The sequence below is a fragment of the Chelonoidis abingdonii genome, chromosome 1 (assembly GCF_003597395.2).
Source record: "Chelonoidis abingdonii isolate Lonesome George chromosome 1, CheloAbing_2.0, whole genome shotgun sequence".
Classification (NCBI taxonomy): Eukaryota; Metazoa; Chordata; order Testudines; family Testudinidae; genus Chelonoidis; species Chelonoidis abingdonii.
In genome coordinates, this window is record NC_133769.1 from 250,388,420 (window position 1) to 250,414,794 (window position 26,375).

The 26,375-nt window shown below is 43.5% G+C and overlaps 1 protein-coding gene across 6 annotated transcripts in view; it reads right to left on the reverse strand.

The window, feature by feature from the left end:
- The window catches only part of MGAT4A (alpha-1,3-mannosyl-glycoprotein 4-beta-N-acetylglucosaminyltransferase A), a 140,398-nt gene extending 117,794 nt beyond the window's left edge, over positions 1-22,604 (reverse strand). For 5 of the 6 annotated variants that reach the window (XR_012654898.1, XM_032805559.2, XM_032805561.2 and 2 more), the window contains exons 1-2: positions 22,482-22,604; positions 16,646-16,976 (exon numbers count right to left, since the gene is read on the reverse strand). Coding sequence is in view for 5 of the 6 variants with exons in the window: in XM_032805559.2 (XP_032661450.1) it covers positions 16,646-16,739 (94 nt within the window). In the remaining variant the exon portion in view is untranslated. Of the gene's footprint in view, positions 1-16,645; positions 16,977-22,010; positions 22,219-22,481 lie in introns of those variants that run through there. The other variant, XM_032805558.2, reaches the window with a different exon arrangement.
- Positions 22,605-26,375: the final 3,771 nt, after the last annotated feature.

Consider the following 26,375-nt stretch of genomic DNA (forward strand, 5'->3'; position numbering starts at 1 on the left):
ATGTCTCTCAGGGGTGTGAAAAATCCACACCCCTGAGCAACATATCAAGTATCAGAGGGGTAGCTGTGTTAGTCTGGATCTGTAAAAGCAGCAAAGAGTCCTGTGGCACCTTATAGACTAACAGACATTTTGGAGCATGAGCCTTCATGGGTGAATGCTCACTTCGTCAGATGCATGTCATGCTGCTTTTACTGAGCAACATAGTTAAGCCAACTTAAGTCCCAATGTAGACAGTGCTAGGCTGATGGAAGAAATCTTCCGCTGATCTAGCTACTGCCTCTCGAGGAGGTGGATTACCTATGCTGATGGGGGAACCCCTCCCATCAGTGTAGGCAGTGTCTATACTGAAACACTACAGCAGAACAGCTGCAGCTATGCCACTATAGTGTTTCAATTGTAGACAAGCCCTAACACCCCATCCATACTTGGGAGGGCCAATGAACATTAAAGCATTTGAAGTGATCTCTGCATTAAGATTTGGAAGGTTTAAAAAAAAAGTGACTTGTAAATTACCTTTATATTATAGCAGAAATTTGATAGGATAGCTGTGAAACTGTCATAGTGTTTAAAGCAGCCTAACACTAATAATGGCACAGTTGCACATCTATCTAAGAGTGTTTGTTTTTTACAGCTGGATAGAATAAATGGGAACAGGTTTTAATCTCTTCTGATGTGACTGATTTCCCATGTACCTCTACATATTCATAGTACAAAACAGAAAGGACATAAATTTAGAAAGCTTGCTATTTTTTTTTTTTTTTTTTGTTATAAACCTCAAGACCTCATGCTCTTCTCTATCTCCTAATGCGAGAGGTGGCGGGCCCACTATTTATAGGACATATCACTGTATGAAAACAAAGCATCAGAAAATCCAGACTATTAAGGAGTTCATGTCAAGAGAAGCATATGGTTCTCTCTATGCCTTGGCTACAGCTGTTAAGGGTAATTAAGTACATGTTTTGTGTGGAAATAATTCTTGCAGCTTAAATGTTGCCTATTATTTCTTTATTTCATTGTAGCTTGGGTTTCTTCTCTTTTTTTTTTTCCCCCCATTTTTAAAAAGTCTCATTTGATTTTTTTCATCTCACTACTAATTTAAGCAGCATTCATACTTGTTGCTCAATGGACTGTGCTGTCAAGTGTTCCTATGTACTAACAAATTCTTCAAATTCATTGTTCAAGTCCTGGTTATTTGGTTTGTCCTTCGGTCTCAATATCAAGAAGTGATGTTGACTGTGTTGGCATCTCCTCTTGACAGGATGAGATACTGATACAAAAAAATTCTCATATTCCGAAGTCGTATGTTGAATGAGTTCCACAGTAAGCACCCAACACTTAAAATACCTTTGATCCTCACTGAGATCAGCAAGAATTAAGAGGTTCCATATAATTCATTTCTCCCCTCCCCCCTCGGCAAAAAAAAAAAAAAAAAAGACTAGTACACAGGAAATTGTACTAGTTTCTGCTACAGTTAGTGTAATCTATTGGAAAAGACATCATTTTCAATCACAGAAATAAAACAGCCCCTATTTATAATTGAACAGATGAACGGAATTTTTCCATTAACAACTGTATGCATCAAAAAAGTCACACGAAAATCACAGTTTCTTACAATTTGGAACGCATTTAATAGATCTTTCTTTTGATCACTAGTACCACATCTCATACACATGTGTATTCAGCTCATTAGCATAATTTAAAATTTAAATTTTGCTAAAATATCTTTCATTTTAAAACCAACACAATGAACAGAAATACAGCAGTGCTTAAAAAAATACACACTGATTTCATTCAAAATAGTCATGATGCACAAATAAACTTCTTCCAATTAATTTTCTGAGCAGGGTAAAGAAGTTATTTTACAGTACTGTAAGGAATCAAGGAATTTTTTTTTTTTCATTAGCTTATAGGGTTTTTGACTACTTGAAGCACAGAATCTTGCATATAGTGCCTTTCATCCCAAAGGAATGGATATTCCTAATGTAATAAAGTTACATTTTAGGAATTAGAGTTCTGCTAAGTTAATTCTTTTACAATTCCACTGGACGTGCATTGTTCAAAGATTACTAATACTTCCCAATATAAAAAAAACGGTTACCTACCTCTCATAACTGCTGTTCTTTGAGATGTGCTGTTCATATCCATTGCAAGTAGATGTGTCCATGCCACATGCACAGTAATTGAAAGGTTTTCCCCTGGCAGTGCACATTGGGTCAGTTCTGAAACCCTCTGGAGTCACGCCTTCATGGCAGTGTATATAGGTCCCTGGCGACCTGCCACCTCTTCATCCACCACCACTCCTTCTTGCCGGAGTACTTCAACAGAGGTGTAGGCAGGTAGGTCTTGGAATGGACATGAACAACATCTCAAAGAACAACAGTTACGAGAGGTAGGTAACTTTTTTCTTCTTCGAGTGCTTGCTCATGTCAATTACAAGCAGGTGACTCCCAAGCAGTCCCTAGGAGGAGGAGGAGTTCACTGAGTCACAGACTGCATCACCGCTCTGCCAAACACATCATCTCTGGCCTGCTGTGTAATGGCATAGCGTGATATAAAGGTGTGGATCGATGACCACGTTGCTCCCCTGCAGATGTCTTGAATGGGAACCTGTGCCAGCAACCCTGCCAAGGAAGCCTGCAATCTTGTGTAGTACGCTGTTATTGCTGGGACAGGTATATTTTCTAGGCCATAGCACGTCCTGATACAGGCCGTTATCTATGAAAAGATCCTTTGGGATGACACTGGAAGACCCCTCATCCACTCAGCAATTGCAATGAAGAGCTGTGTTGATTTTCAATACCGCTTTGTCTGCTCAATGTAAAAAGCTAACACTCGTCTGACATCCAGGGAATCCATTGCTGGTTACAAGCATGCGGCTTAGGGAAGAACACTAGAAGAAATATGTCCTGATTTGCATGGAATTACAAAACTATCTTTGGGAAGAAAGTTGGTGTGCCACAACTGTACCTTGTCCTTATAAAAAAAAGAGGAGTATAAGGGGGCTCGGAGGTCAAGGCCTTAAACTCAGACACCTCCCATGGCTAAAGTTATTGCCACCAGGAATGCCACTTTCCTGGAAAGATAGAAGAGGGAGCATGTTGCTAAGGGCTCACAAGGAGGGCCCATCAGCCTTGAGAGCACCAGGCTGAGATCCCATGGGTGTCTTACATGAGGGTACAGACTATCTAGTTCCTTGAGGAAGCGGCCAACCATGGGGTTAGCAAACACTGACCAGTCAGCAGAACTAGGATGGAAAGCAGAGATGGTAGCCAGGAGCACCTTTATTGACGATACCGCCAGGCCTTGCTGTTTCAGGTGCAGAAAATAGTCCAGGATAAAGGGAAGAGATTGTAATAGAGGAGTGTCCTCTTGCAGTGACCAAATCGAGAACTTCTTCCACTTAGCCAAATACGTGACTCGAGTGGACAGTTTCCTGCTGCCATGGAGAACCTCCCTAATGGAGTCTGAGCATGTGAGCTCCCAAGGGTTTAGCCACAAAGTTTCCATGCCGTGAGGTGGAGTGTCTCTAGATTAAGATACTGGAGGAGGCCGTGGTCCTGCGTGATCAGGACCAGGGGCAGTGCTATAGGTGTGTCCCCTGACAGGTCTAGAAGTGTGGTGAACCAGTGGTGATGTGGTCATGCCGGTACTATCAAGATCATTGATGCTCCCTCTCTTTGGACTTTCAGCAGGACCTTGTGCATGAGCAGAAAGGGTGGGAATGCATACAGCAGGAGCCCCTTTCAAGGGGGCAGAAAGGTGTCTGCGAATGAGCCCAGGCTGTGATTCAGGAAGGAACAGAACTGCTGACACTTCCTGTTGTGCCATGTTACAAACAAGTCTATCTGAGGAAATCTTCACCTTTGGAAAATGTTGATCATGACATCCAGGCAGAGGGACCACTTGTGGTTGTGGAAGGACCTGCTGAGATGATCAGCCAGTTCATTTCAAGAGCCCGGAAGGTACGATGCCTCCAGATGTATCAAGTTCCACAGCTTGAGGGCTTCCTGGCACACGGGAGAGGAGTGAGAACCACCCTGTCTGTTTATATAGAACATCACTTGTATTGTCTGTCAATATGAATACACACATCTGCCATCCAGTGAACTGCAAGTAACTCCCTGACATTAATATGCAGTGAAAGTTCTGCTTGGGACCAGAGACCTTGAGTCCTGAGTCTTCCTAGGTGCACCCCACAACCCATTGCCGATGCATCCGTTACTAGAGACAGCGAGGGTTGGGGCCCGGAGAAGGCCGCTACTGCACACACCACTTGCGTGTCGAGCCACCACAGGAGAGGCTCGATAACTGGAGGAGTGTGACCAAATTGTCTAGGTAGTCTCAATTTGGCCTGTATACAAAGGCTAGTGAAACCTGAAGGGGTCGGAGCCGCAGCCTAGTGTGTTGTACTACATATGTACAAGCGGCCATATGGCCAAGCAGCTTCAGCCAATTCTGTGGCGTAGTTGTGGGGTATGGCTTCTATGATGGCGCCCATGGCGAAAACACGTTTCCGTAAGGAATGCCCTGGCTTGCCCGGAGTCTAGGAGAGCTCCGATGAACTCTATCCTATGAGTAATGGTTAGGGCTGATTTCGCCACTTCCAGTATCTGGCTGACCCTGTCTAATGTCGCCCAAACCAGGCTCACATGGTCCTCCATTTGGGCCCTGAAATGGCCCTTGATTAACCAATTGTCTAGGTATGGGAATACTTGTACCTGGCTCCTTCCGCGGGAAGATGACTACAATTGACATGCACTTGGTGAATGCTCAAGGGGCCACCAAGAGGCTGAAGGAGAGAACCTAAACTGATAGTGAGTGTTGACCAGCAAGCAGAGAAACCATCTGTGGAACAGGACTATGGACATGTAAAAGTACACATCCTTCAAGTCAAGGATGGCGTACCGGTCCCCTGGATCCAGGGAGGGGATAAAGGAAGCCACGGAGACCATGCGGAACTTCAACTTCTTCATGAATCGGTTGAGGTTTCGCAGATCTAAATAGGTCTGAGCCCACCCTGGCCTTCGGAATTAGGAAATAGTGGGAATAGAACCCTCTGAATACCAGAGGGACTTCCTCTACCACCTCAATTTGTAGGAGCATTTGCACCTCCTGCATGAGAAGTTGCTCATGGGAAGGGGCCCTGAACAGGGACAGGGAAGGTGGGAGGAAACAGAATTGGAGAGAATATCCCATTTCTACCATGCTCAAGACCCATTGGTCTGAGGTTATTTGTGCCCAGGTATGCTAGAAATGGGATAGATTTGTGGAGGGAGTGGAAGGATCCGGGATCTGGACTGGTGCTTTGCCCCCAGGCGCACCCTCAAAAGTTTGGCTTGGGAGCTGAGAGCCACCTCACTGAATCCTGGTCCTAGTTAGAGGAGGACTGAGGTCTCCACCTATTACTACTGCCCCATTTCCTGCTATAGTCCTGTTTTGGGGGAGCAGGGTAGAAGTGAGGGGTAGGCTGCAGTTTAAAATGTTTCCTCTGGGGGCTGATGTATGAAGCCCCAGAAACTTCAGTGTTGCCCGTAAATCTTTAAGGCTATGGAGCTTAGAATCTGTTTGCCCCAAGAAATGCCCTGAGCCACTGAAAGATAAGTCTTGAATTGTCTACGGGACTTCATGAAGAAGTCCCAATGCCTGAAGCCATGAGCTCCTTCTCATAGCGATGGCTGTTGACATAGTCTGGGCTGCCAAGTCTGCAGAATCCAGGGAGGCCTGTAAGGAGGTCCTCGCAACGACCTTGCCTTCCTTAAGGACAGTGGCAAACTTCAAATGAGAATCAGCCGGAAGCAGCTCCTTGAATTTGGACGTGTTCCAGGAGTTAAAGTTGTAGCGGCCGAGGACCACTTGCTCATTGACAATGCAAAGCTAGAGCCCCCCGGTAGAATACACTTTCCTACTGAAGAGATCCAGCTTCTTTGCCTCCTTGGACTTGGGAGTCGGTTCCGGTTGCCCTTGCCTTTCCTTTTTTTGTTGGCAGTCGTACCAACCAATGTGCCCGGCTGACAGTGAGCGAAAAGGTACTCATACCCTTTTGAAGGCACAAAGTACTACTACTTCACCCTTTGGCTGTGGGGAGGAAGGAGAGGCAGGCATTTGTCACAACACTTTAGTAATGTTCTGAATGGTCTTAATGAGAGACAAAGCTACCCTTGAGGGACTTTCAGACACTAGAATGTCGACCATGGGGTCTGTCCTGCTATTCCTTCTGAGTAACTCTTGGAGGGCTCTGTTGTCCACGGCCAGCAATGTGGTAGATGTGCCTGCCACTGCCTCATCAAGGCAGGAGGAGGAGGATGCCCACGGGGGCACCAAGTCCTCCCGTCCCTCCGGCTCACGAAAATCCCCCGGCACAGATGGGCCTTGTGCGGTGCCAGCTTCTGGAACGGTGCCGGCCCCTGCTGCGGCCTGGGTGCCCATCTCATGGCCTCAAGGAGGTTCCTGAGCTACAGATGATGATGGAGGACCACGTGCCTCTGATAGAACTGACCTGATCTGGACCCTTGATGGTAGGCCCACAGGATCCAGAAGGCCATTGAGCTGGCACCTGCCACTGCAGTGGCCACGGCATCGTAGGCAATGTCTGCCTTTCCTCCTGTCTTTTGCGGTGCAGAGAATGGTGCCAACTCCTCCTAGAAGAGTACAACTCTGCCTCCAAGTTAGATGAAGATTCCGACCTCAGTGACCAAGGCGGTGCAGAGCAAGACAGTGTCAGGGAGCAGTGCCGAGGTGAGGGTGAGCAGTGCCACATCATCGCTGACTTCCCTTTAAAAAGGCACAGCGCCTCTTTGCTGTACCTGTGCAGGGGACTGCGCTGTCATTGCTATAAGGTCTCTGGCTGCCTCAAAGGCATCCGGAGTGGAGGGAAGGTCCAACTCCTCCAACTGACTCCCGCACTGGGGATTCCTCAAGAGACGGACTCGACAGACCTCCCTATGAGGCTGAAATTGATGATGCCAGCTGCGCTGGAGAAGGGCACCCCAGTGCAGTATGGACCCTGCTAGCATCTCCTTGCTCCACTGCTCTAGTGTGAGAGCAACCTGTGTTGGTCTTCTTGTGCGGAGCCAGAAAATCCGAGTGGTGCCATGCACTCACACCAAAGGAAGTCTTCAGTGCTGGGGAATGGTGGTGTTGAGGGTCTCTGGAGGCTGAGTCCTTTCTTGCCGCCACATCCTCTCTTACTGAGGCCAGCGCACTCTGCACCGAAGTGCTGAGCTTGGGGTCGGACACCCGCCTTTGTCAGCTGAGGATGAAAAGCTGACTCCACGAGGAGCAATTTTAGCCTAAAGTCTCTTTTCCTTCTTAGTCCTTGGGTGGAGGCCTTTGTAGATTGTGCACTTCTCAGTCTGATGAGCTTCCCTGGAAAACACTTCAAGCAGGAGTCATGTGAGATTCCCTTTGGCATAGGCTTCAGACAGGACTCGCCGGAGAACGAGACATGCCCCGGTCCCTGGGAGGGGGAGACCGTGGTTGTGGGGGGTGGAAACTAAAACTTATCTTAACTAACTGTGAATTAATGAAAACTGACTAATCCTAAGTTTAACTATTCACAGATACAACAAGGGAAAGTCCACTGGGGATTGCTTGCCATAGCAAGAGAAGAGAGCTGCTCCAACAACCATCACTAGCGGTAAGAAGGAACTGAAGAGGTGACACGTCGTCAGGGACTGTACACTGTAATAAAAATATATTATTTGTATACGAGTGGGTCACAAATAAAACATTGGGGAGGTGCCATTAAAAATAAACTTTCTACAAGTTGTTCTTTATTTGAAACAAAGGGTCTGTATATGGGCGAGAGGGAGATTACCATAGCCAGGAACTAGCTCTTCTGTTTCAGGAACATCAGCCCAAGTGAAGCTATGCATTCCCTTTTGCGCTGCCCATGGTGTTGGCACCATCAGATCATAGGACTCACTTACTTTTTGCAGACTCCAGCGGGCACCCACCAGTGTGAAGTGCCAGGCTTTGTGCACCGCAATGTCTGGCTGCTGGCATGGCTCCTGATATGATCCACTGACTGGATGGGTTGCAGTGGCTGTTCCACTGGCAGAGGTTGGACCAGCCCCAGTGCACTGACAGAGACACACCCAAAACCACACTAACATACATGCACCTCCTGCAGGGACCGCCCCGCACAGCTACCAAGGCAGCAGTTACTGTGTCCTACTTGCTGGGAGGGGGTGTGGGTGGGTATGTCTACACAGCAATTAAACCTGGCTGCCCTCTTTCCCCAGACTGGGGCTCGTTGTGGGGCTGTGTTTGTTCTAGCTGAACCTCAAGCTCTGAGACCCCCAATGGGGGAGGGACTCAGAGCCCAAATATCTACACAGTAATGTTACAGCCCCAGTCTACTGAGTCATGCCAGCAGGGCATTTAATTCATATGAAGTAACCAACGTCAGCCAGAGCACGTGCCCTGGGGATCAGTGACCACCTGACTGTTCCCCAGAAAGTGCCACACAGCTAGTGGCGCACAGGAGCACCAAATTATGCATGTGTACAGGCAAAAGAGATTCCCTCTGAAGTCCTGTTACCTGACTTCAGCCCTCAAGGCCCCAGGAGACTCCGGTGCCAGGGCTGCAAACAGGCTCACGTCGCTCGTGCCCTGCAAAACCCAGTAGCAGCCGCAGACTCCCCATGGGCACCCACAGGCCACAGAGTGGCTGCAGTTGCTGGTCCCCAGGTGGCACAATGGCTCCGCTGCCCAGCCCTCCCTAGCTTCTGGGGGATGGTGACACTGGGGTGCGGCTCCGGGAGGGCATTCGGGTGCAGGAGAGGGTTCCAAGTGGGGCAGAGGCTTGGAGCGCAAGAGGGGTTTGGGGTGCTAGCTCTGGCTGGTACAGTTCGTGGGGGCTCCAGAAGGCTGCTGCTGTTTAAGGCAGCTTCTTAAATAGCAGCCGCACCGGCACTGCCCCAGTATTTCCCGGGAATGGATGAAGCTGGCTGTGGAACCCCACTTTCATGCCCGTCCCAGATTCCCAGCCCTAGGAGCTGTGGAGCCAGCACTCGGGGTGGCACCTGCAGGCTGGGGCAGTGCATGGAGCCCCCCCAAGTCAGTCTCTATGCCTAGGAGCGGGACATGCCAGGGCAGCCGCTTCCCCAGAGCCAGGCATAGAGCCTGCCTTAGCACCACTGCCCCCAGCAACCACCACACACTGCTAGGCCCCTTCTTGACAAGATGTTCCAGTCAAAAAACCAGACACCTAGCAATGCTACAGTGACCTACGGCATGACCTTCAACTTCTAATAATCTCTCGCACTGTTCATTCAAAAAACTCAAAATAAAACATATGATAATATTGATTAATCTAGTGATATTAAGTAGTGAAAACACTATTACCTTAGAAACTTGGATTTTGCATTCCAGAAACAGTTTGTACAAGATTACTATCTGATTATATTCATTTAGAACATTTCAAGCTTCAAAGCTGTGCTGTGGTAGGATCTTATGAGGAAAAGGACTTGGACTACCTATTAAGCATTTTGGAAAATAGGCATGAAATCCCAAGTTGTACAAATCTTCCCGTGATACTATCAGAAGGTAATTTATTTCCAAGATGCAGGATAGCTATGAAAACCAGCCTGGAAGGAGACAGTGTCCAGATGGCCTTTGTGGTCACAGTAGAGAAGGACTTCAAGGCAGACTGAACAAGTCTGTTCACTACACTATTTTGTTTCAGAGGAAAACCACCAAGCAGTTATTTTTTCCACAGATTCTTTCTATGAAAGTGTTTTCTTCTGCAATAAGTGTACATATGTTCTTGTTCCTATTTTTACACCTCTGTGGTTGTGTTTAATTTAACCCATACATTTATTACTTCTACCAGCACTCAAAGCTATCTTTTTATTCCCCCTTAAATTATGCCTAATCATCCACAGTTTATATGGGATTTAGGACAAAAGCCATCTCTGTGCCTGATCCTGAACCTTTGTCTGCTACCATAATTTAAATGTTAAATATAACAATTACCCATGATAACACATTACTCTTTTATATCTAGTAATAGAGGGACTAGGGGAACCACTTTTGTCCTGAGAAATTTACAGAAAAGACGAATATTTGCTGAATGTAAAACTGAATTACTCTCAAGAGGAAACTCTAATCACTTGTTACAGTTTTGTCTAGAAGGCACCATCTGTGACACCGCATGCTTCCCCTCTGAATAGGATTGACTAATACGTTCTGGCACTCTGGACATACGAAATGATGTACTTGCATTACGATATTAACTGAAAACTTACGTGTTTGTGAGTGGCCCCACATTCCTAGACAGCAAGACTGGTCATATAGTAATACCTCTCTTTCAAAAAATATCAAAATATTTTGTCAAATGTTAATTAAGCTTCAAGCCACTTCAGGTGAAGGGAGGCCAAGGAGTGATTTGTCTAAAGCAGCATTAGACGTTTGTGGCTAAGTAATGCACTCATCCTTTCGTGAATGCATGCCAACATCCCAACCACAATTTCTACTGAATTGCAGTCTACTGTTCAAACTCTTGAATGTCTCACTAGCACCAACAGGATAAACCCTTAAATTAGGTTACCACCTAATATGTGTATATCAGACTGTAACTAATCACAATGAAAATAATAAAAGGTGATTATTAATAATTTGTTTTTTCCCCACTGTCTACCCGATGAGTTTCTTAAAATTACAAAATATCTCTGAAATTAGAGACATGAGTCTTTTTTAGTTGAAGCACATAGTAATAAAAAAAAATCTTTGGAATAGCAAACCGAACTATTTTTCTTATAGGAAAACCAATGCGCATGCGTCCGCGCACACACAACAAACCAGTTCTTCAAATCAACTGAATATCATTCATATTCCCTCTCAGTTACCAGCAGGATGGATAAAAACAATGGATTAAAAAATAAATAAATTTTGGATTTTTTTTTATTTAAATTGGATTTTTTTGATACAATGCTTTTGAGGAAAAAAACTTATCTAAAGATAGTTTTAATTAAGATACATTATAGCTCAAATACATCTCATCATAGAATAGGGATGATAAATTCTAATTCTACAGTATGAGACAACAGATTCATGCAATGTTTAAGAAAAAGTTTTGTAAATGAGTTCCAATAGTTTATGGATTAGGGACCCAATCTTCTGGGGTTCCAGGGGCTTCTGTATAGATTATTTATGTTAATCTTTCTATCATCCAATGGCACTCAGTGCTCAGTCTAGAAGATACCATCACAGATGCTTAGTTTTGCAGTTCTCAAACTGTGGATTTGTGTCTCCAGAGATGCTTGTTAACAGCAAAAATGTTTTAAAATAAAATAAATATATAGAGGTGCGAAATAACACCTCAACCCTATTGTCCCTCTGCAAATTTGTGTACACAGAGTCAATCCCTTACTTCTCTCTACAAGTGTAAAGTTTCAAGAAGTTCAATGAACAGAAGATTGTTGGGGGTGGAATAGATCTGGACAAGGAGAAGAAGTCTAGAGATAAATGTGAGAAGGGAAGGACAGGCAGTAGAAACAAAAAGTGAAACTGTTTAAGCAGCATATTCCAGAAGTCTTAAGGTCTTTCTGAGTGTAGCCTTCATTGATTTGAGATCTACCATACCATTCTCTCACTAGAAGGGAAAACCTATAATGGTAGCAGGCCATAAAAGAGACCCAGTTTGGAAATATTTTCATGAAGTTTCTCTACCTGTGGGTAAGACAGGCATGCGTGCAAAATGCAAACACTGCAGCAAAGAAATGCAAGGCCTGGTTGCCTGAATGAAACATCATCATGAGATGTGTTCCTTCTCAGGAGGAAGCTGCATTGAAGATGATGAAAGGAACATGTCTGAACATGCAGGATCTTCAGGTTGGTAAACTTTTTTATTTCATACTTCTTTCTTGAGGACTGCCTGTCGTCCTTCTGGACTATTCTTGAATTTTCATGTTTGAGCAAAAAATATAGTTGTTACTCTATGGTACTATCATTTTAGATGCAGTTGTGATAAAAACAACTAGCTAAAATAGGCAGATCTTCCTTTTACAATTTCACCTTTAAAGTAGTACTGAGTGTCAGTGAATGCAATGAGTGATACTAAATGAGCAGTATGGTAATAATTAAATAACTGCATTGACTTAGTTTGTTTAGGAGAATCCATCCTCAACATAAAGGATTCTGAAGACTATGCACCTTCAAGATCACCATCTTTTTCTATAGTTTCAGAGTTATCTGCCAATTATAGTGTTTCAGTCACATCACGTATGTCACATAGCCACAATATATCACCTGTAGCAAAAAGAAAAAACTCCATCATCCAGAAACAATCACAGATAAGTTTGTGATAAGAACCATCAGATTACAAAAAAAGATAATTAATGAAAAAACTGACCAATTTGTTTATGCAACAAACTCTCCTTTCCGTATGACTGAGAACCCACACTTCATTAACATGGTTCAGTCATTAAGACCAGGACACAGTCCCCCCCAACAGAGCAGATGTTGCAGGCAAATTGCTGGATAACGTGGATGAAAGAGAAGTTGAGCAGCGTGCAAAAGGTCTGGAGGGTAAAATTGTTAACCTGAGTCTGGATGGGTGGAGCAATGTCTGCAATGATCCTGCTGTATGTGCTTGTGTGACAATAGAAGAAGGGAACGTCTTCCTTACAGAAACAAGGGATACATTAGGAAATGCACACAGAGAATGTTTACAAGTAGCAGCAATAAAAGCTATAACAAACTGACAAAAAATTCAAATGTCTAGTACACAGCCTGATCACAGACAATGCTGCAAATGTATCCAAGATCAGAAGAAAGTTAGAAGAGAGTCCCAAGCTAATAAAATATGGTTGCAGTGCTCATTTGATGCATCTCCTAGCCATAGACTTTTGTGTTCCAGAAATAAAAGCTAATGTTGTTGAAATTGCAAAATACTTCCGTAACAACCACTTTGCAGTAGCTGCTCTGAAAAAAAGTGGGAGGAATCATAGATCATAGATTATTAGGGTTGGAAGGGACCTCAGGAGATCATCTAGTCCAACCCCCCTGCTCAAAGCAGGACCAATCCCCATGGCTGGAGCAACCAGCAAGACTTTTGGATCAAGCTAACTCTCCCACAAGATGTGCAATGGAACTCAGCAGTGGACTGTTTTGAGCACTATATCAAGAACTGGCCTAATCTGATGATGGTTTGCGAACAAAATTGTGAAAAAACAGATGGCACTGTGACAGCCAAAGTCCTCAACACTGGCCTTAAGAGAAATGTTGAACACATGCTGAGTAACCTGGAGCCTATTTCTGTAGCCTTGAACAAAATACAGGGAAATAGCTGTTTTATTGCTGACGCTGTTGAAATCTGGAAGGCACTGAGTGAGATCTTAAAAAGAGAAATATCCAATGACAGAGTTAAATTACAAGCATTAAAAAACAAATGGGCCCCACACTACAAAAAGGATGTGGAAAAACTGGAAAGAATCCAGCGGAGGGCAACAACAATTATTAGGGGGCTGGAGCACATGACTTATGAGGAGAGGCTGAGGGAACTGGAATTATTTAGTCTGCAGAAGAAAAGAACGAGGGGAAATTTGATAGCTGCTTTCAACTACCTGAAAGGGGGTTCCAAAGAGGACGGATCTAGACTGTTCTCAGTGGTACCAGGTAACAGAACAAGGAGTAATGGTCTCAAGTTGCAGTGGGGGAGGTTTAGGTTGGATATTAGGAAACACTATTTCACTAGGAGGGTGGTGAAGCACTGGAATGGGTTACCTAGGGAGGTGGTGGAATCTCCTTCCTTAGAGATTTTTAAGGTCTGGCTTGACAATGCCCTGGCTAGGATGATTTAGTTGGGGACTGGTCCTGCTTTGAGCAAGGGATTGCACTGGATGATCTCCTGAGGTCCCTTCCAACCCTGATATTCTATGACAAGCACTATCTCCAGCTCATTTTCTTACAAATATTCTCAATACTCAGCATCAGAGTTAAACCTTAACTGCTGAAGAGGAGGAGTTGGCTATGACATGGACATCCAGCAAACATCCCTCCATAATGCCAATTCTAATAAACTTCAGAGCTAAGGGTGAACGATTCAAGAAATATATGTTTGCTGATGACGTTTTAAAGAAAGTCATACCAGTGAACTGGTGGAAGTAACTTAAGCACTTGATTCAGAGACTGTTGAAGTGATAATCTCACTTTTAACAGCAGTAGCTTCTTCTGCCCTGTAGAAAGAATATTTTCTTCCTTTAGACTAGTTCATTCAAAATTGAGAAACGGTTTAAGACCTGAAAAAGCAGGAAAGCTTGTTTTTATTTTCCAGATTATGAACAAACAGGAAAATGAAGGTGAAGACAACCAAGTTAGCTGTGGAAGCCAATATTTTAATGTTTTCATGTTAAAAACAATTTTAACAAAAACAAACCTGATTTAAAAAAAACTTCAATGTTTAACTAAATTCAAACGCTTGTTTTATTAAAATATTATACGTTTGCTGTTGAAGAAAAAAATCCACAATACATAATATTGCTGTTTTAATTAAATAAAATAATTTAAATGTCTGTCTGGTGATGTTCTCCTCCTATTACAGCATGGCAAGAAAATCCTCCAAATATTAATGATTAACCTGTTGAATTGGAGATAGTTCACCTCCAAACGACTTCATAAATATCTGCTTCAAATTACCTTTGGTAAATGAAATAACCAATCATTCATTTTCTGATATTGCTGTAAAACTAATCTGAAAAGTTTTCAAAATAAATCACTTTTAAAATGTAGTGGTACCTTCTAAAAATGAAACCTACATCTCTCTGAGTTGTTGGTTGTTATAACCTTAATACATATTCTTCACAAGAATGCACTTTTATGTAGAAATCCATGATTAAACTGAGCCTTCCTGACTAGTGATTTAAATCAAATTCACCCTGACTAAAAGTCCACAGATATGTATCAAGGTATTTATAAACGAAGACACTGTCATCAGAATTTGCAGAAGCAGCATGTTGTAATATCTTTGCCCAAGCTGTATAGCATAAAACTTTTATTAGAACGAATACATGTATTTTATAAGTCAAGATGCAAAATTCAGCATTTCTGGTACAATAGTAATATCCTTCTGTTTTCGTTGTTTGTCAAATTTAGATTTATATTGCCCAGTTAAAACAAATTTACAGTATCATGACCTCAAGAATCCAGCCATTTCATTGATGTTTATGTTCAGCAGCCAAGCCCATTGACCAACTGTTACAAAACAGATTACAGGACACAGCATCTGTTTCTCCTACAAATGCCCAATGAAGAGATATTAGCCAACCTGCAACACAGCCTGTATGTTTCTTCCAAAGGCTTTGGTTCTTTTTCTTCTCAAAGATTTTTTTTAAAAGAGACTCTGGCTTTCTCTGTAACAGATGGGATTCCTGGCAAGTCTTGGCTTGCTTTCCTCTAAGTCAATGCTTCAGTGGTGCAGGATCAGGATCAAAACCCCAAAACAGCACTCTCTTAGCACAGAGGTTCCTAGCCATATTATTTTATTTATTTTTTTTTTTTTTGTAAAAAACTGTCTCCCACCTTAGCATTTTTTAAGTTTATTTTATTTTTAAAAGCTTGGATCCCTCGCCCATCCTTACAACGCAAGTAGACTGACACCTAGTGTTCCGTATGTGTGCGTTCATGAACTACTCAAATTACTCAAAATGCAAATTACTCAAAATGCAAGTCAAATGGTGCTATAAAAACATCCCTACCTGTTTACAAAGCGTCAGATAAGGGGAGCTGGAAGGATGGCAAAAGTAATAAGTGCCAAATCACAATGCCACTCACTCAAATTTAATCTGGCTGTCCCTCCACAAAATTTGAGAGAGAGAGGCAGACATTGTGATCTGGTAATTGCCCACCCACCCGTGGCACTTTTACTCCTAGACTCACTGTGCTGCCGCCGCCGCCGCCACCACCAACCCCCTGCTCCTCCGGAAAGCTTGATGCACTCACATCCCCCATTGAGAAAGTTTGTCTAAGCAGGGTTATTAGAGCAAAATTCATCATTTTAAAGTGACTTGAGATAACAGTAATACAATACTTACCAAATATATCAGTCTTGTAAAAGTCTAATATACAGAAATTTCACTAATTTCTTATTTACATTATTAGAAAGGGAATATTTCATATAAACAGGTCACACTGAAAATATTTTACATTTCAAAAGGCAAGACAGAAGGGAGAAAAATCTCTCAAAAGATGTTGAGTGGCAGTTTGCTGTTTCAATCACCAAATCAATACGAAAAAATAGTATGTGGCACCAAAAAGTAATGTTTATATTCTCCAGCCTGGCGCACTGGGCAACTGTCACAGGAAAAATTAGAGAAGAGCATCTGTTTCTCCTGCAAATGTGAAATGGAGATACTGCCTAAAATAGCCCTTTTCCATCAAGAAAGAAAAAAGTCTTGTTTATCTCCACAGAAATATGTTTTCAAACAAAAACAACAGGCATCCCTCCAGGTTGATTTTCTGACTGCAAGAACAGATGCATATTACTCATCAAGGTAATATTCTTGAGCAGAAGTAGTCAACATTCAGTTTACAGCTTACAAGCATTAAAAAGAGCATTTAAAAAAAACCAGCATATGTTGCATCATTCACTTCTCCTTCATGGATAGCTAGAGTTCAATTTCTTTTCAGAAAATATTTGTCTTACCTTTACCATTTTGCCATGCAGTGTACCAGGACAAACTGAGAAAAGAAGTGATGAAAAATAACACGGTGGCCACAGTTCCATTTCGGAGCCTCATCTCATTTCAACATCACACTTGTTTATATTGTACTTGCGATTTGGATTGATCAGCTGTATTTGTACTGAAGTCAGTTTATTCCACTATTAGCATCACTTGACCAACAGGAATAAGAGATGTAGCTCTCTCATTTCAAAAGTTCTGTAAAACCAGTCCAGCAGTCACATCGCTTCGAACTTTTACTCGAATCACTCATTAGCTAGCCTTCATAAAGTAAACTTCTTTATGCTTCTACTCCTGTTTACAAAGGGAACACAATTGATCAGTTAGAGGCACAAAAATATATTCATGAACAGTCTCATCTCTATATCAAAACACCTAACAGAAACACTATTAGTACTATGACGCTCTTTACTAAAAAGGACAGTCAAATATGGCACAAGCAGATAAATTCTCCTTTTCTGTCACCCATTTTTGGGATACTTTCTTCAAACCTGAATACTACTTGACATACTAATTTGTCCTTTTCATTAAAGTTTTGTTTTTGAAAAGACACAATTAACACAGGTTTTGTTTGTATGCTACAAATATCCATAATATTAGTATTTGTTACAGCAGTACCAAATGGCCCAAACAGGACCAAGCCTCACCGTTCAAGGTGCTGCATACTAGAATCACAGAAGATTAACTCTTCAAGAAAAGACTTATCGTCCAAGGCCTCAATCCTGTGATTCACTGCACATAAGTAATAGTGATGCACTTGCACAGAGCATCACTGAAATCAACAAGACTATGCAGGCACAGTGGTGCACCTGTGAACAGTGAACTGAAGGATCAGAGCTCTAAATTAGCATTTCCAGAGTCACAGTATTTTAGTTAACTGCTGCAGACCCAATATAGTATGCACAGGAACCCAATACAGTGTTAGTTGGATGCACAGAAGACAATATGCTAGATTCAGTTCTACACAGGTCTGTGCAGTACAAGAAATTGGGTGGTCCAGCAGTTTCCAACTTTCTTTCAACCACAGCTATAGCTCTGGCATGGGTTACACCAAGGCCTCAGAGCTCCTTCAACCTACACCAGCTGGCAGCAGTCCCCAAGGAATCATCTGAGACTACTACACTCCGGCCACCACTACCCTTCACACCAGGCTGTAGTGTAGGAGGTAGCTATGCCAGTACTGCCCAGCCAATAGCTCAATTTACTGGAAAATTGTAAGGATTCAGCCTTTTTGCACTACCTGAGCAGATGAAAGTTCCCAAAACACGCCAATGTTTGGTTTCTGGAATACTTAAAAAAAAAAGGGTACCAGAAAATCTGAAGGACTTTCCTCATACTAGATTACACAATTATGAAATGGCATAGACATGAAGCCTAAGTATCTGATATTGTTTCTTTAAGATACTGCCAGCTTTTCTATTTTCAATTCCATCCGACAGAAGTGTGTTACTCAGCTGGTGAGAATTTCTTTGGGTTTAAATGTGCCAGTTCAGAATCGATAATTTCTCATTCAAATATGTCATCACTTAGGAGCAAAAGGAAAAAGTTTTTGTTTTTTTTTACACTGGCACCTAAAGACCCCAATCAACTGCAGCCCCATTGTGTTAACAAATGTAAAAACACATAGTAACAGAAAGACCCTTATGCAGAGAGCTTACAACTGAGACAAGACGCACCAAGAGTGTGTCAGGAACAAATGGAGAGAAGAGGGTAACAGTTATGGAGCACGTGATTATGGAGACTAGCACTGAGCACAACTTTCAGGTTACAAGTCTTTTCTTAAGATATAAAAAAATATTAATATCAGACATCTTCCCAACCCTTTTCACTTGGTAATTTACCATTAGTATAATGACTGTAGTGACCCTTGAGGGAATTTAAGAAGAGTTGGGCAGGTGCTTTACATATTAGTTTGGAGAGGGCATTCCATATGTAAGGAGCATCATGAAGGTACTTGTGGGAGAAGTGGACAAAGATGCAATAAAGGCTGACACTGAAAGAGCACCTGGGACAATGCAATAAGATATAAGAATAGATAAATAGGAAGAGCAGAGTTGTGAAGAAAGAACAGGAGTACATGTGGCAACTTAGAGACTTAACAATTTATTTGAGCATAAGCTTTCATGAAAGTTGTGAAGGACATTTAAGGTAGACAAGAAGATTGAATTTGATGTGAAGCAAGAGAGAGGGAGAACCAGTGGAGAGGTTCAGAGAGAGGACTGATACGATTTGAATTATAGGTCAGGAAAAATTATTTAGCACCCCCATTTTGAATGGTCTGAGGGAGATGAGATGGACATAAGGAAGGTCAAAGAGTAGGTTGCAGGAGTCTAGTCAGAAGATGAAGGCCTAAATGAGAGTTAAAGTAATATGGATAGAGAGAAAAGATCTTGGAAATGTTAAGGGAAAAAAGCAGTGAAATTTTTATATGGCCTGGATATGTACGATTGAAAAGATGGAGGAACCTAAAATGACTCTCAGATGACAGGCCTAATTGACTGGGAGATTAACGTCATCAACAATGCTGACAGTAACAGCATTACGTTGACTTTAGAGAGCTATTATGATGATCTGCGGTAACATCTAGAGGTCCCAATCAGGACTGGGATCCCACTGCTCTGTACAAACACATAAGACAGTCATTGCCCAAAGAGTTTTTATAAGACAAGGCATGATATATGAATGTCTCAAACAACCAGCAGAAAAGGGAAGGAAGAAAGTAAGCCACAGTAGTATGTGCAAAACTAGATGTTTCCAAATTAAGTAAGTAGTATTGTGGATTTTGGTTGGTTGGTTTTGCTCTTATGCCAATCGTCCCAACCCCCATCCCCTCCTTCTTTCCATCTATAACCTAATTAACATTATTTAGGGGTACAGTAACTCCTCACTTAACATTGTCCCAGTTAATGTTGTTTCGTTGTCACATTGCTGATCAATTAGAGAACATGCTCATTTAAAATTGCACAATGCTCCCTTACAATGTTGGTTGGCAGGCACCTGCTTCATCCAATGCTTGCAGAAAGAGCAGCCCACTGGAGTTAGCTGGTGAGGGCTTGGAACCAGGGTGGACCAACAGTCTCCCCGCCGCACATAAGCTCCCCTAAGTTCCCTGTGCAGCAGCCACCCGTCAGGCTATCAATCCAGGTGTCCCTCCCCCACTGCCGTGTGCTGCTCCCACCCTCTGCCTTGGAGCTGCTCCCAGGAGCCTCCTGCTTGCCGTGCATGGCAGGGGTGGAAAGAGGAGTGCTAATGTCAGGGCATCCCCCTCCCCCCACTCCTGTACCTCATCTCCACAGAGCAGGGGGAGGGACACAATAGGGCTCAGGACAGAGGGAGCTTGCTAGCAGCAGCTGCTGCTGCTGTCTCAACTTGCTGATCTACGTAAAAAGGCAATGTACTTAGAGTGGGGTCAGCATACCTAAAGGGGCAATGTGCGTGTGTGTCTCACACACACACATGCACCACGACCACCACCCAGCACTTTGGAAAGTGGACTGAGTGGTGCCCTCCAAAGGGATAGCGTGGGTTCATCTAGGCTGACCAGACAGCAAGTGTGAAAAATCGGGGTGGGGAGTAACAGACATCTATATAAGAAAACCCCCCAAATATCAGGGCTGGCCCTATAAAGTTGGGACATCCCTAGGTTCATCACCCCTTCAATTTCCAAGATTTGCAGCCACTGCCATGCTGTATCTCCTCCCTCTATTTGTGCTGCCTTGTAGAGTGTCAGGCTACATTAACAACGTGTTAACCCTTGAGGGCTCAGCCGAGTTCTAGTTCATCATTTAGCAGTAAGACATTCCCTAGGAAATATCTGACTCCACCACCTCAACCAAGCTTCACAATCATCATTGCTGTGTACAGTATTAAATTGTTTAAAATGTATACTCTGTGTGTGTGTGTATATATATATATAATTTTTTCTCTGGTGAAAAAATTTCCCCTGGAACCTAACCCTCCCATTTACATTAATTCTTATGGGGAAATTGGATTCGCTTAACATTGTTTCGCTTAAAAAAGCATTTTTCAGGAATGTACCTACAATGTTAAACAAGGCGTTACTGTACTACACTGCATCAGAGACTGCACATTCTAAGACCTTATCAATACTAGAAAGGTTGCACCAATTTAACTAAAATTTTAAATTGATCTTGTTAACCCAGTGCATGCCCCAATACTGATGTACTTAAACCATTTAACCCTCAGCTATCGATTTAGTTTACAATAATTGCATAAATTACTAAAGTAATTTAGCAAACAAAACTGACCTAAATGAGGGGTCAAATAAATATACGGTTTCTACCAATTTATCTAGATGTATTTAGTTAAACTTGTGAAACTTCTCCAGTACAGAGATGGCCTAGGCTTCCCCACGATGGACGATGTGACTAAAGGCCTGACTTTGCAAGATGTTTAAGGCAATGACGGTTGAGAACCTCCAACATCTCTCATTCCTATCTTACTGAATCAAATGATTGTCTAATGTCTACATACTTGCAGACACCTTTGGACAATAGACATTAAGTAGTTTCAAATGTGTGCCAAAACCTGATATGCGTTAATGACTCAATCCTGCAGTTCAACTATGCATATGAATACATCTCTGTAGGATCAGGACCTAAAGAACCTTGTGGTTCTGAGGAAACCTTAACACACATTGTGCCTAGAAAACAGAATTCACAAGAGCCAAAAAACCCACAAATCTTTAAAAAGCTGTTTTAATATACAAAAAGAAAAATTATAAAGAGAAAAATAAATGGATACACTCTCATTACAGCCTTTTTTAAACCCTTCCTTTCATTAGAGCATTTTTCTGTATTTAATGTTAGGAGAATGAGTGTAAACACAGGACTGGGAACCAAAACTGAATTCATTCTAATCTCATTTGACACTGACTACAAGCAGGACCCTCTCTACTACAGTTTCCTTCTCCTCTGTAAATATGAGAGTTCTAGCAGTGCATCTATTTCACAGGATGGCTGAGAGGGTTAGATGTAAAATTTGTAAGTCACTTTGAAGAAAGTCTCATGTATATCACGCTCAATAATATAAATACTATTACCACTGAGCATTAGCAGGGTGCTCAAGACAGATAAATAATGTAACCAAAGTAACAACTTTAGCAAAAATGAAAAGCAATTCAGATATAATCAAAGAGTCAAGGCCAGACCACCCTGTTGTGCCTGGGGCTGTCCAGCACACAGGGTTGGCAGGAGGAAACACCCTGTGTAATTCCTAGAACACAGGACAAACTAAGGCTGGATTATGACCTCTGCTCCCCTGAACTGTCTCGCTCGCATCTGTTTACTGGTGTCGTTTCTCTCTTACCATCACCCTTTGATCTTCTTTACAAGTACATCCCTTTGCACCGGTATCCCGCAACGCCGCGGGGAAGCGGAGCTCGCAGACCTGCCAATCGCCCCCACGCGTCCCGGGCTGCGCGGGCGCCGACTGGGCTGCTTCGGCAGCAGCGAGAAATAACCGTGGCCTCATTCCGCGGGGAGGGCAGAGCCCCCGTGGGGAGGAGCTTCCGGACATACGGTCCCTGCTCTGCGGGCGGCGGGGGGAGGTGATGGGCCGGGGCACTGGCCAGGAAGACGCCGCTTGGGACCCTCACGCGCCGCGCTCGCGGCACAGCCGGGCGCGGGTCCCGGCCCCCGAGATAACGGTCTGGGACGGGCGGGGTTCGCCGGCGGCTCTGCCCAGAGGAACCAGCCCGGAGTCCCCGCAGCGCGGCCCCCACCTGCCCTCCGTGAGGCCCCGGGCTGAGGAGGGGGCGTGTCCGGCCGCCGAGCTCACCTGGGTCCGGGCTCCCGCGCGGGGAGTGAGGAGCCGCCGCCGCCGCTCGCGCTTCCTCGCCAGCAGGGGCTGAGGCGGCTCCTAACGAGCCACGAGCTGCTCACCGCCTCCACCCACCCCACGGAGCGGCGGCTGCTCTATCCGCCGGCTGCGCCGCCCTCTGCAGCTCATCGGGCTGCCCATTGGCCAAATGGTCCTTCGCTGCAGGCCAACCGCCAACTTGTCGAGAGACGCCCTCTCATTGGCTCAGCCTCCGTCAATCTCGTTTCAGGATCTATAAATAATCTCGCCGGCCTGAGCTCTTGTGGTGCAGTGTCTGGGGTGAGACTAGCCTGCGGGTGGTTTGATGGGGGCGGGGTTTTTTACATGCGCGGCCTTTGAAAGGACACAGCTGCCATCCAGTTTGGGCTGCGCACGGGGATCGCTCCGCTTGTGGCAGCCTCAGGGCGTCCCAGTCTCCTGGGGCCAGGTGTGGCAGAGCTCGCTCTGTTGTGATGCTCGCATAGATCCCTGGAGCTCTCTGGGGGTGTCTCTCATAGGCTAACTGGGGCCCTGTCTGCTCCTGCAATCAGATATTGCTGGTCCCAAGATGGCTTTACAGAAAAGGGGCGGGGGGGAGTGCTTTCTCTACAGAGCTTGGGATTGTCATATTCCAAAAAAAGGCCCTTCCCCACTTGAGCTAAAGAACAACCCTATTGCTTCACACTAGTATATAGGGTCACTGCATTTTAGATTCCCCAAAAGAGGACGTTGCTGGGGGGGAGGAGTGAAAAGTGGGGGGGTTTGGAGGGGGGACCTGCAGTAGGGGTACTCACTGGAGGTGAGGGGCAGTGTTTCTCCCTATCATGGTGGTAAGGTGGCTGGGGCAAGCCTAGGTTGCAGCAACAGTTATCAGGCAGTGCCTCCCTGTGGGATCCTCCCCTCCCCCCTGCAAAGAGCTGGGGTGTGGGTGGGTAGGATCCAGAAGCTATGGCTTGCAGGGGAATGGACCAATCAGCTGTGAATGCAGGGGAGTGACCCACAGGGAAGTGCACCAATAGAGCTCTTTCTGAGCTGCACCTTGTCTGCTCTGCAAAAACTCTGGATATTTCCTGTTATTTAAAAAATCCACCTGGACAAATAAAAGAGGCTATGACCAGGAAAATCTAGACCTATGGTAATTATAAGTATGTAGGCCATAAAGCCCCTGTATTATTCCTATTATTAGAGAGGGCTTTTTGAAGTCAAGCATAGGCTAAGAGACAGGGAAGAGCAGGCTAAGGCCCTGTCTGCACATAAAAGCTCTGTCACTTTATACCAGATCCCTCAAAAGTTGTATCACTCTAACTATCACTATAGTTAGTACTATAACACCCCAATGTGGTTACCATTACACTAATATAAAAGTAGTTATACCACTACAGTTTATTCCTAGATAGGAAGGGGAATACTCTATACATAAAATGAAGGTACCAGTTATGTACAGTACGGCTTCACATTACTAATACCAGAAGATCAAAAAATTGATGTCTGGGAGCCTTCCGTTGTACTAGTCCATAACACGTAACTGCAGCACCATGTGAAAGTTGTCATCTTGCCCCCAACTGTACTGGTATAAGTAGGGTCCTACCAAATTCACAGCCATGAAAAACGGATCACAGACCGTGAAATCTGTGCTCCCCCCGTGAAATCTGGTCTTTTGTATGCTTTTACCCTATACTATACAGATTTCATGGGGGGAGACCAGTGTTTCTCAAATTGGGAGTCCTGACCTAAGAGGGAGTTGCAGGGGGGTCACAAGGTTATTTTAGGGGCTCGCAGTATTGCCATCCTTACTTCAGTACTGCCTTCAAAGATGGAGAGTGGTGGCTGTTGGCCGGGCACCCCACCAGCAGCATGCAGAAGTAAAGGTGGCAATACTATACCATGCCACCCTTACTTCTGCGCTGCTGCTGGCAGCAGCTCTACCTTCAGATACTTTACAAACACACTCCAATAGTAAGGTAATACCCAGATGAGCATAAACCTCAACTGCATTTGGTGGCTGCTAAGATTCCTCAGGAGTCCTCACCCTACACCCAAGGTCCTTTATCCTCAAAGAGCCACTTCCACCTTACTTATATGCAGGAGACACTACAATCCACTTAACCTTTTCCCAGTAGAATCAAACTTGCTACCAGTGTGAGATGTTTCAGACAAACAGTGCCAACCTGTTACACATACATACTGTTACACAAAACCCTGAAATGTAGTTACAGCTTTGAAGTAATGAAAATTAACTAAGCAGAGTTGACAGCTATCTCTGTTCCTCTCCAGTATCAAAATACTGTGTTTTACATCAAGCTGAATAAGGTCCATGGTAATTTATTCAGCATGTCATATTTTTTATCCTTTAACTCTATCAGATATCATCCTGCCATTGTTTCATTGCACCTGTCCCAAAAGATTTGCAGCCTGTGAAAGCATGCTTGTATGCTACCATCAAAATCAAACAGCATCATCAAAATTAGCATGGATAGCAACCCTCCAGACTTATGAAGGTATGCCTGCCATGTGGTTCTAGTTAACAATATCCAATCCTTTTTCCTCTGCAAGTGTCACACATTAACTCTTTTGTGTAATAATCTCTTGTCCTCTGTCCAGCTTAGGCCAGCTCAATGCTAGAAACTTTAGCCAGTTTAGTAATGTCAGTTAGGGATGTGATTTTCTTTACAGCATTTCTGTACTGGCAAAAGTTTTAGTGTAGATGCAGGTATACACACATAAAAGTGATTTTTCCAGTGTAGCTTATTTCACTCAGAAAACCAGTATAAATTTTATTTAAAAGCCATTTTACATGGCAATTGTTTCATAAGGATACTTTCTCTTCATTCAGTAAGGCCAAATTTACGTTAGGAGGGTTTGCTGGTATAGCTATGCCAGTATAGCTACACTTTGACATTATCTCTTTAGCTATTAACTTACATCATCAATAGAGTAACTAAAAATAGAGCTTTCCACAACATCCAACTTTTCCCCCTTGCGTTAGTTGCATGAGAAGAAAGGCAAAATAGAGAACAGAAAAAAAATCAGAGTAAGGACACCAACCATCAACTTGCCCCAATCCAACAGTAAGCAAGTATCTATAGGCATATTTTACCATTTGAAAAGTAGAAAATTGCACAGCTAAGGACAATTGTGCAGCTGGCTCTTCAGTAAAAGAAATTTGGGCTCTTTGATAGAAGCTTCATAATAGTAATTGTTTCTAGTAAGAGTGGTAGTACACCTTGGAAACTGAACAGTGTCTCATACCTGTAATTCCTCAACAAACCTTTTATTTCTTCGTGATAATCCTATGTATTCAACTCTTATAAGCAACTGAAGTTTTGGAATATAGTTCATAGGTCTACACTGTTTTAATTTGAAAATGTAATTAAAATAAAATAAGTCTTTCCAATAAAACAGGTTCATTTTTAAAAGGAGTGCTTGAAGAGAGATCTCTATAAAATGAATAACTTTAAACTCTTAGTGTTCCACTTTAGCCTGGTGAAAGAAGACCAAGGGCAGTCAGTCTATTCTATACCAACATTAAAGAGACAGTGGCAATCAATGGTATCTCAGCATAATAAAGATCTCCTGAGGAAAGGCATCTGCAAAGGCATTTATCAAAAGTAAATGTGAAACCGAAGTCAAAATGTCACAAGAAAAATCAGAGCTGTGGTGATTTTACTGTAGATTAGTGACTATTTCTGTTATACCAAATGACTGGTTTACTTTAATATTATCTAATGGAGCCATAAGGTTGTCACTATTCATCAAGTTTGGAGCTCCCTTTGCCAGGACCCTGTACTTTCTCCTAATTCTTTCAGCAGTGTGATCCTTGTTTGTGCTGCTTTCATACTGTCTTTCCTAGAGAGCAAGAGCAATGGAACAAGA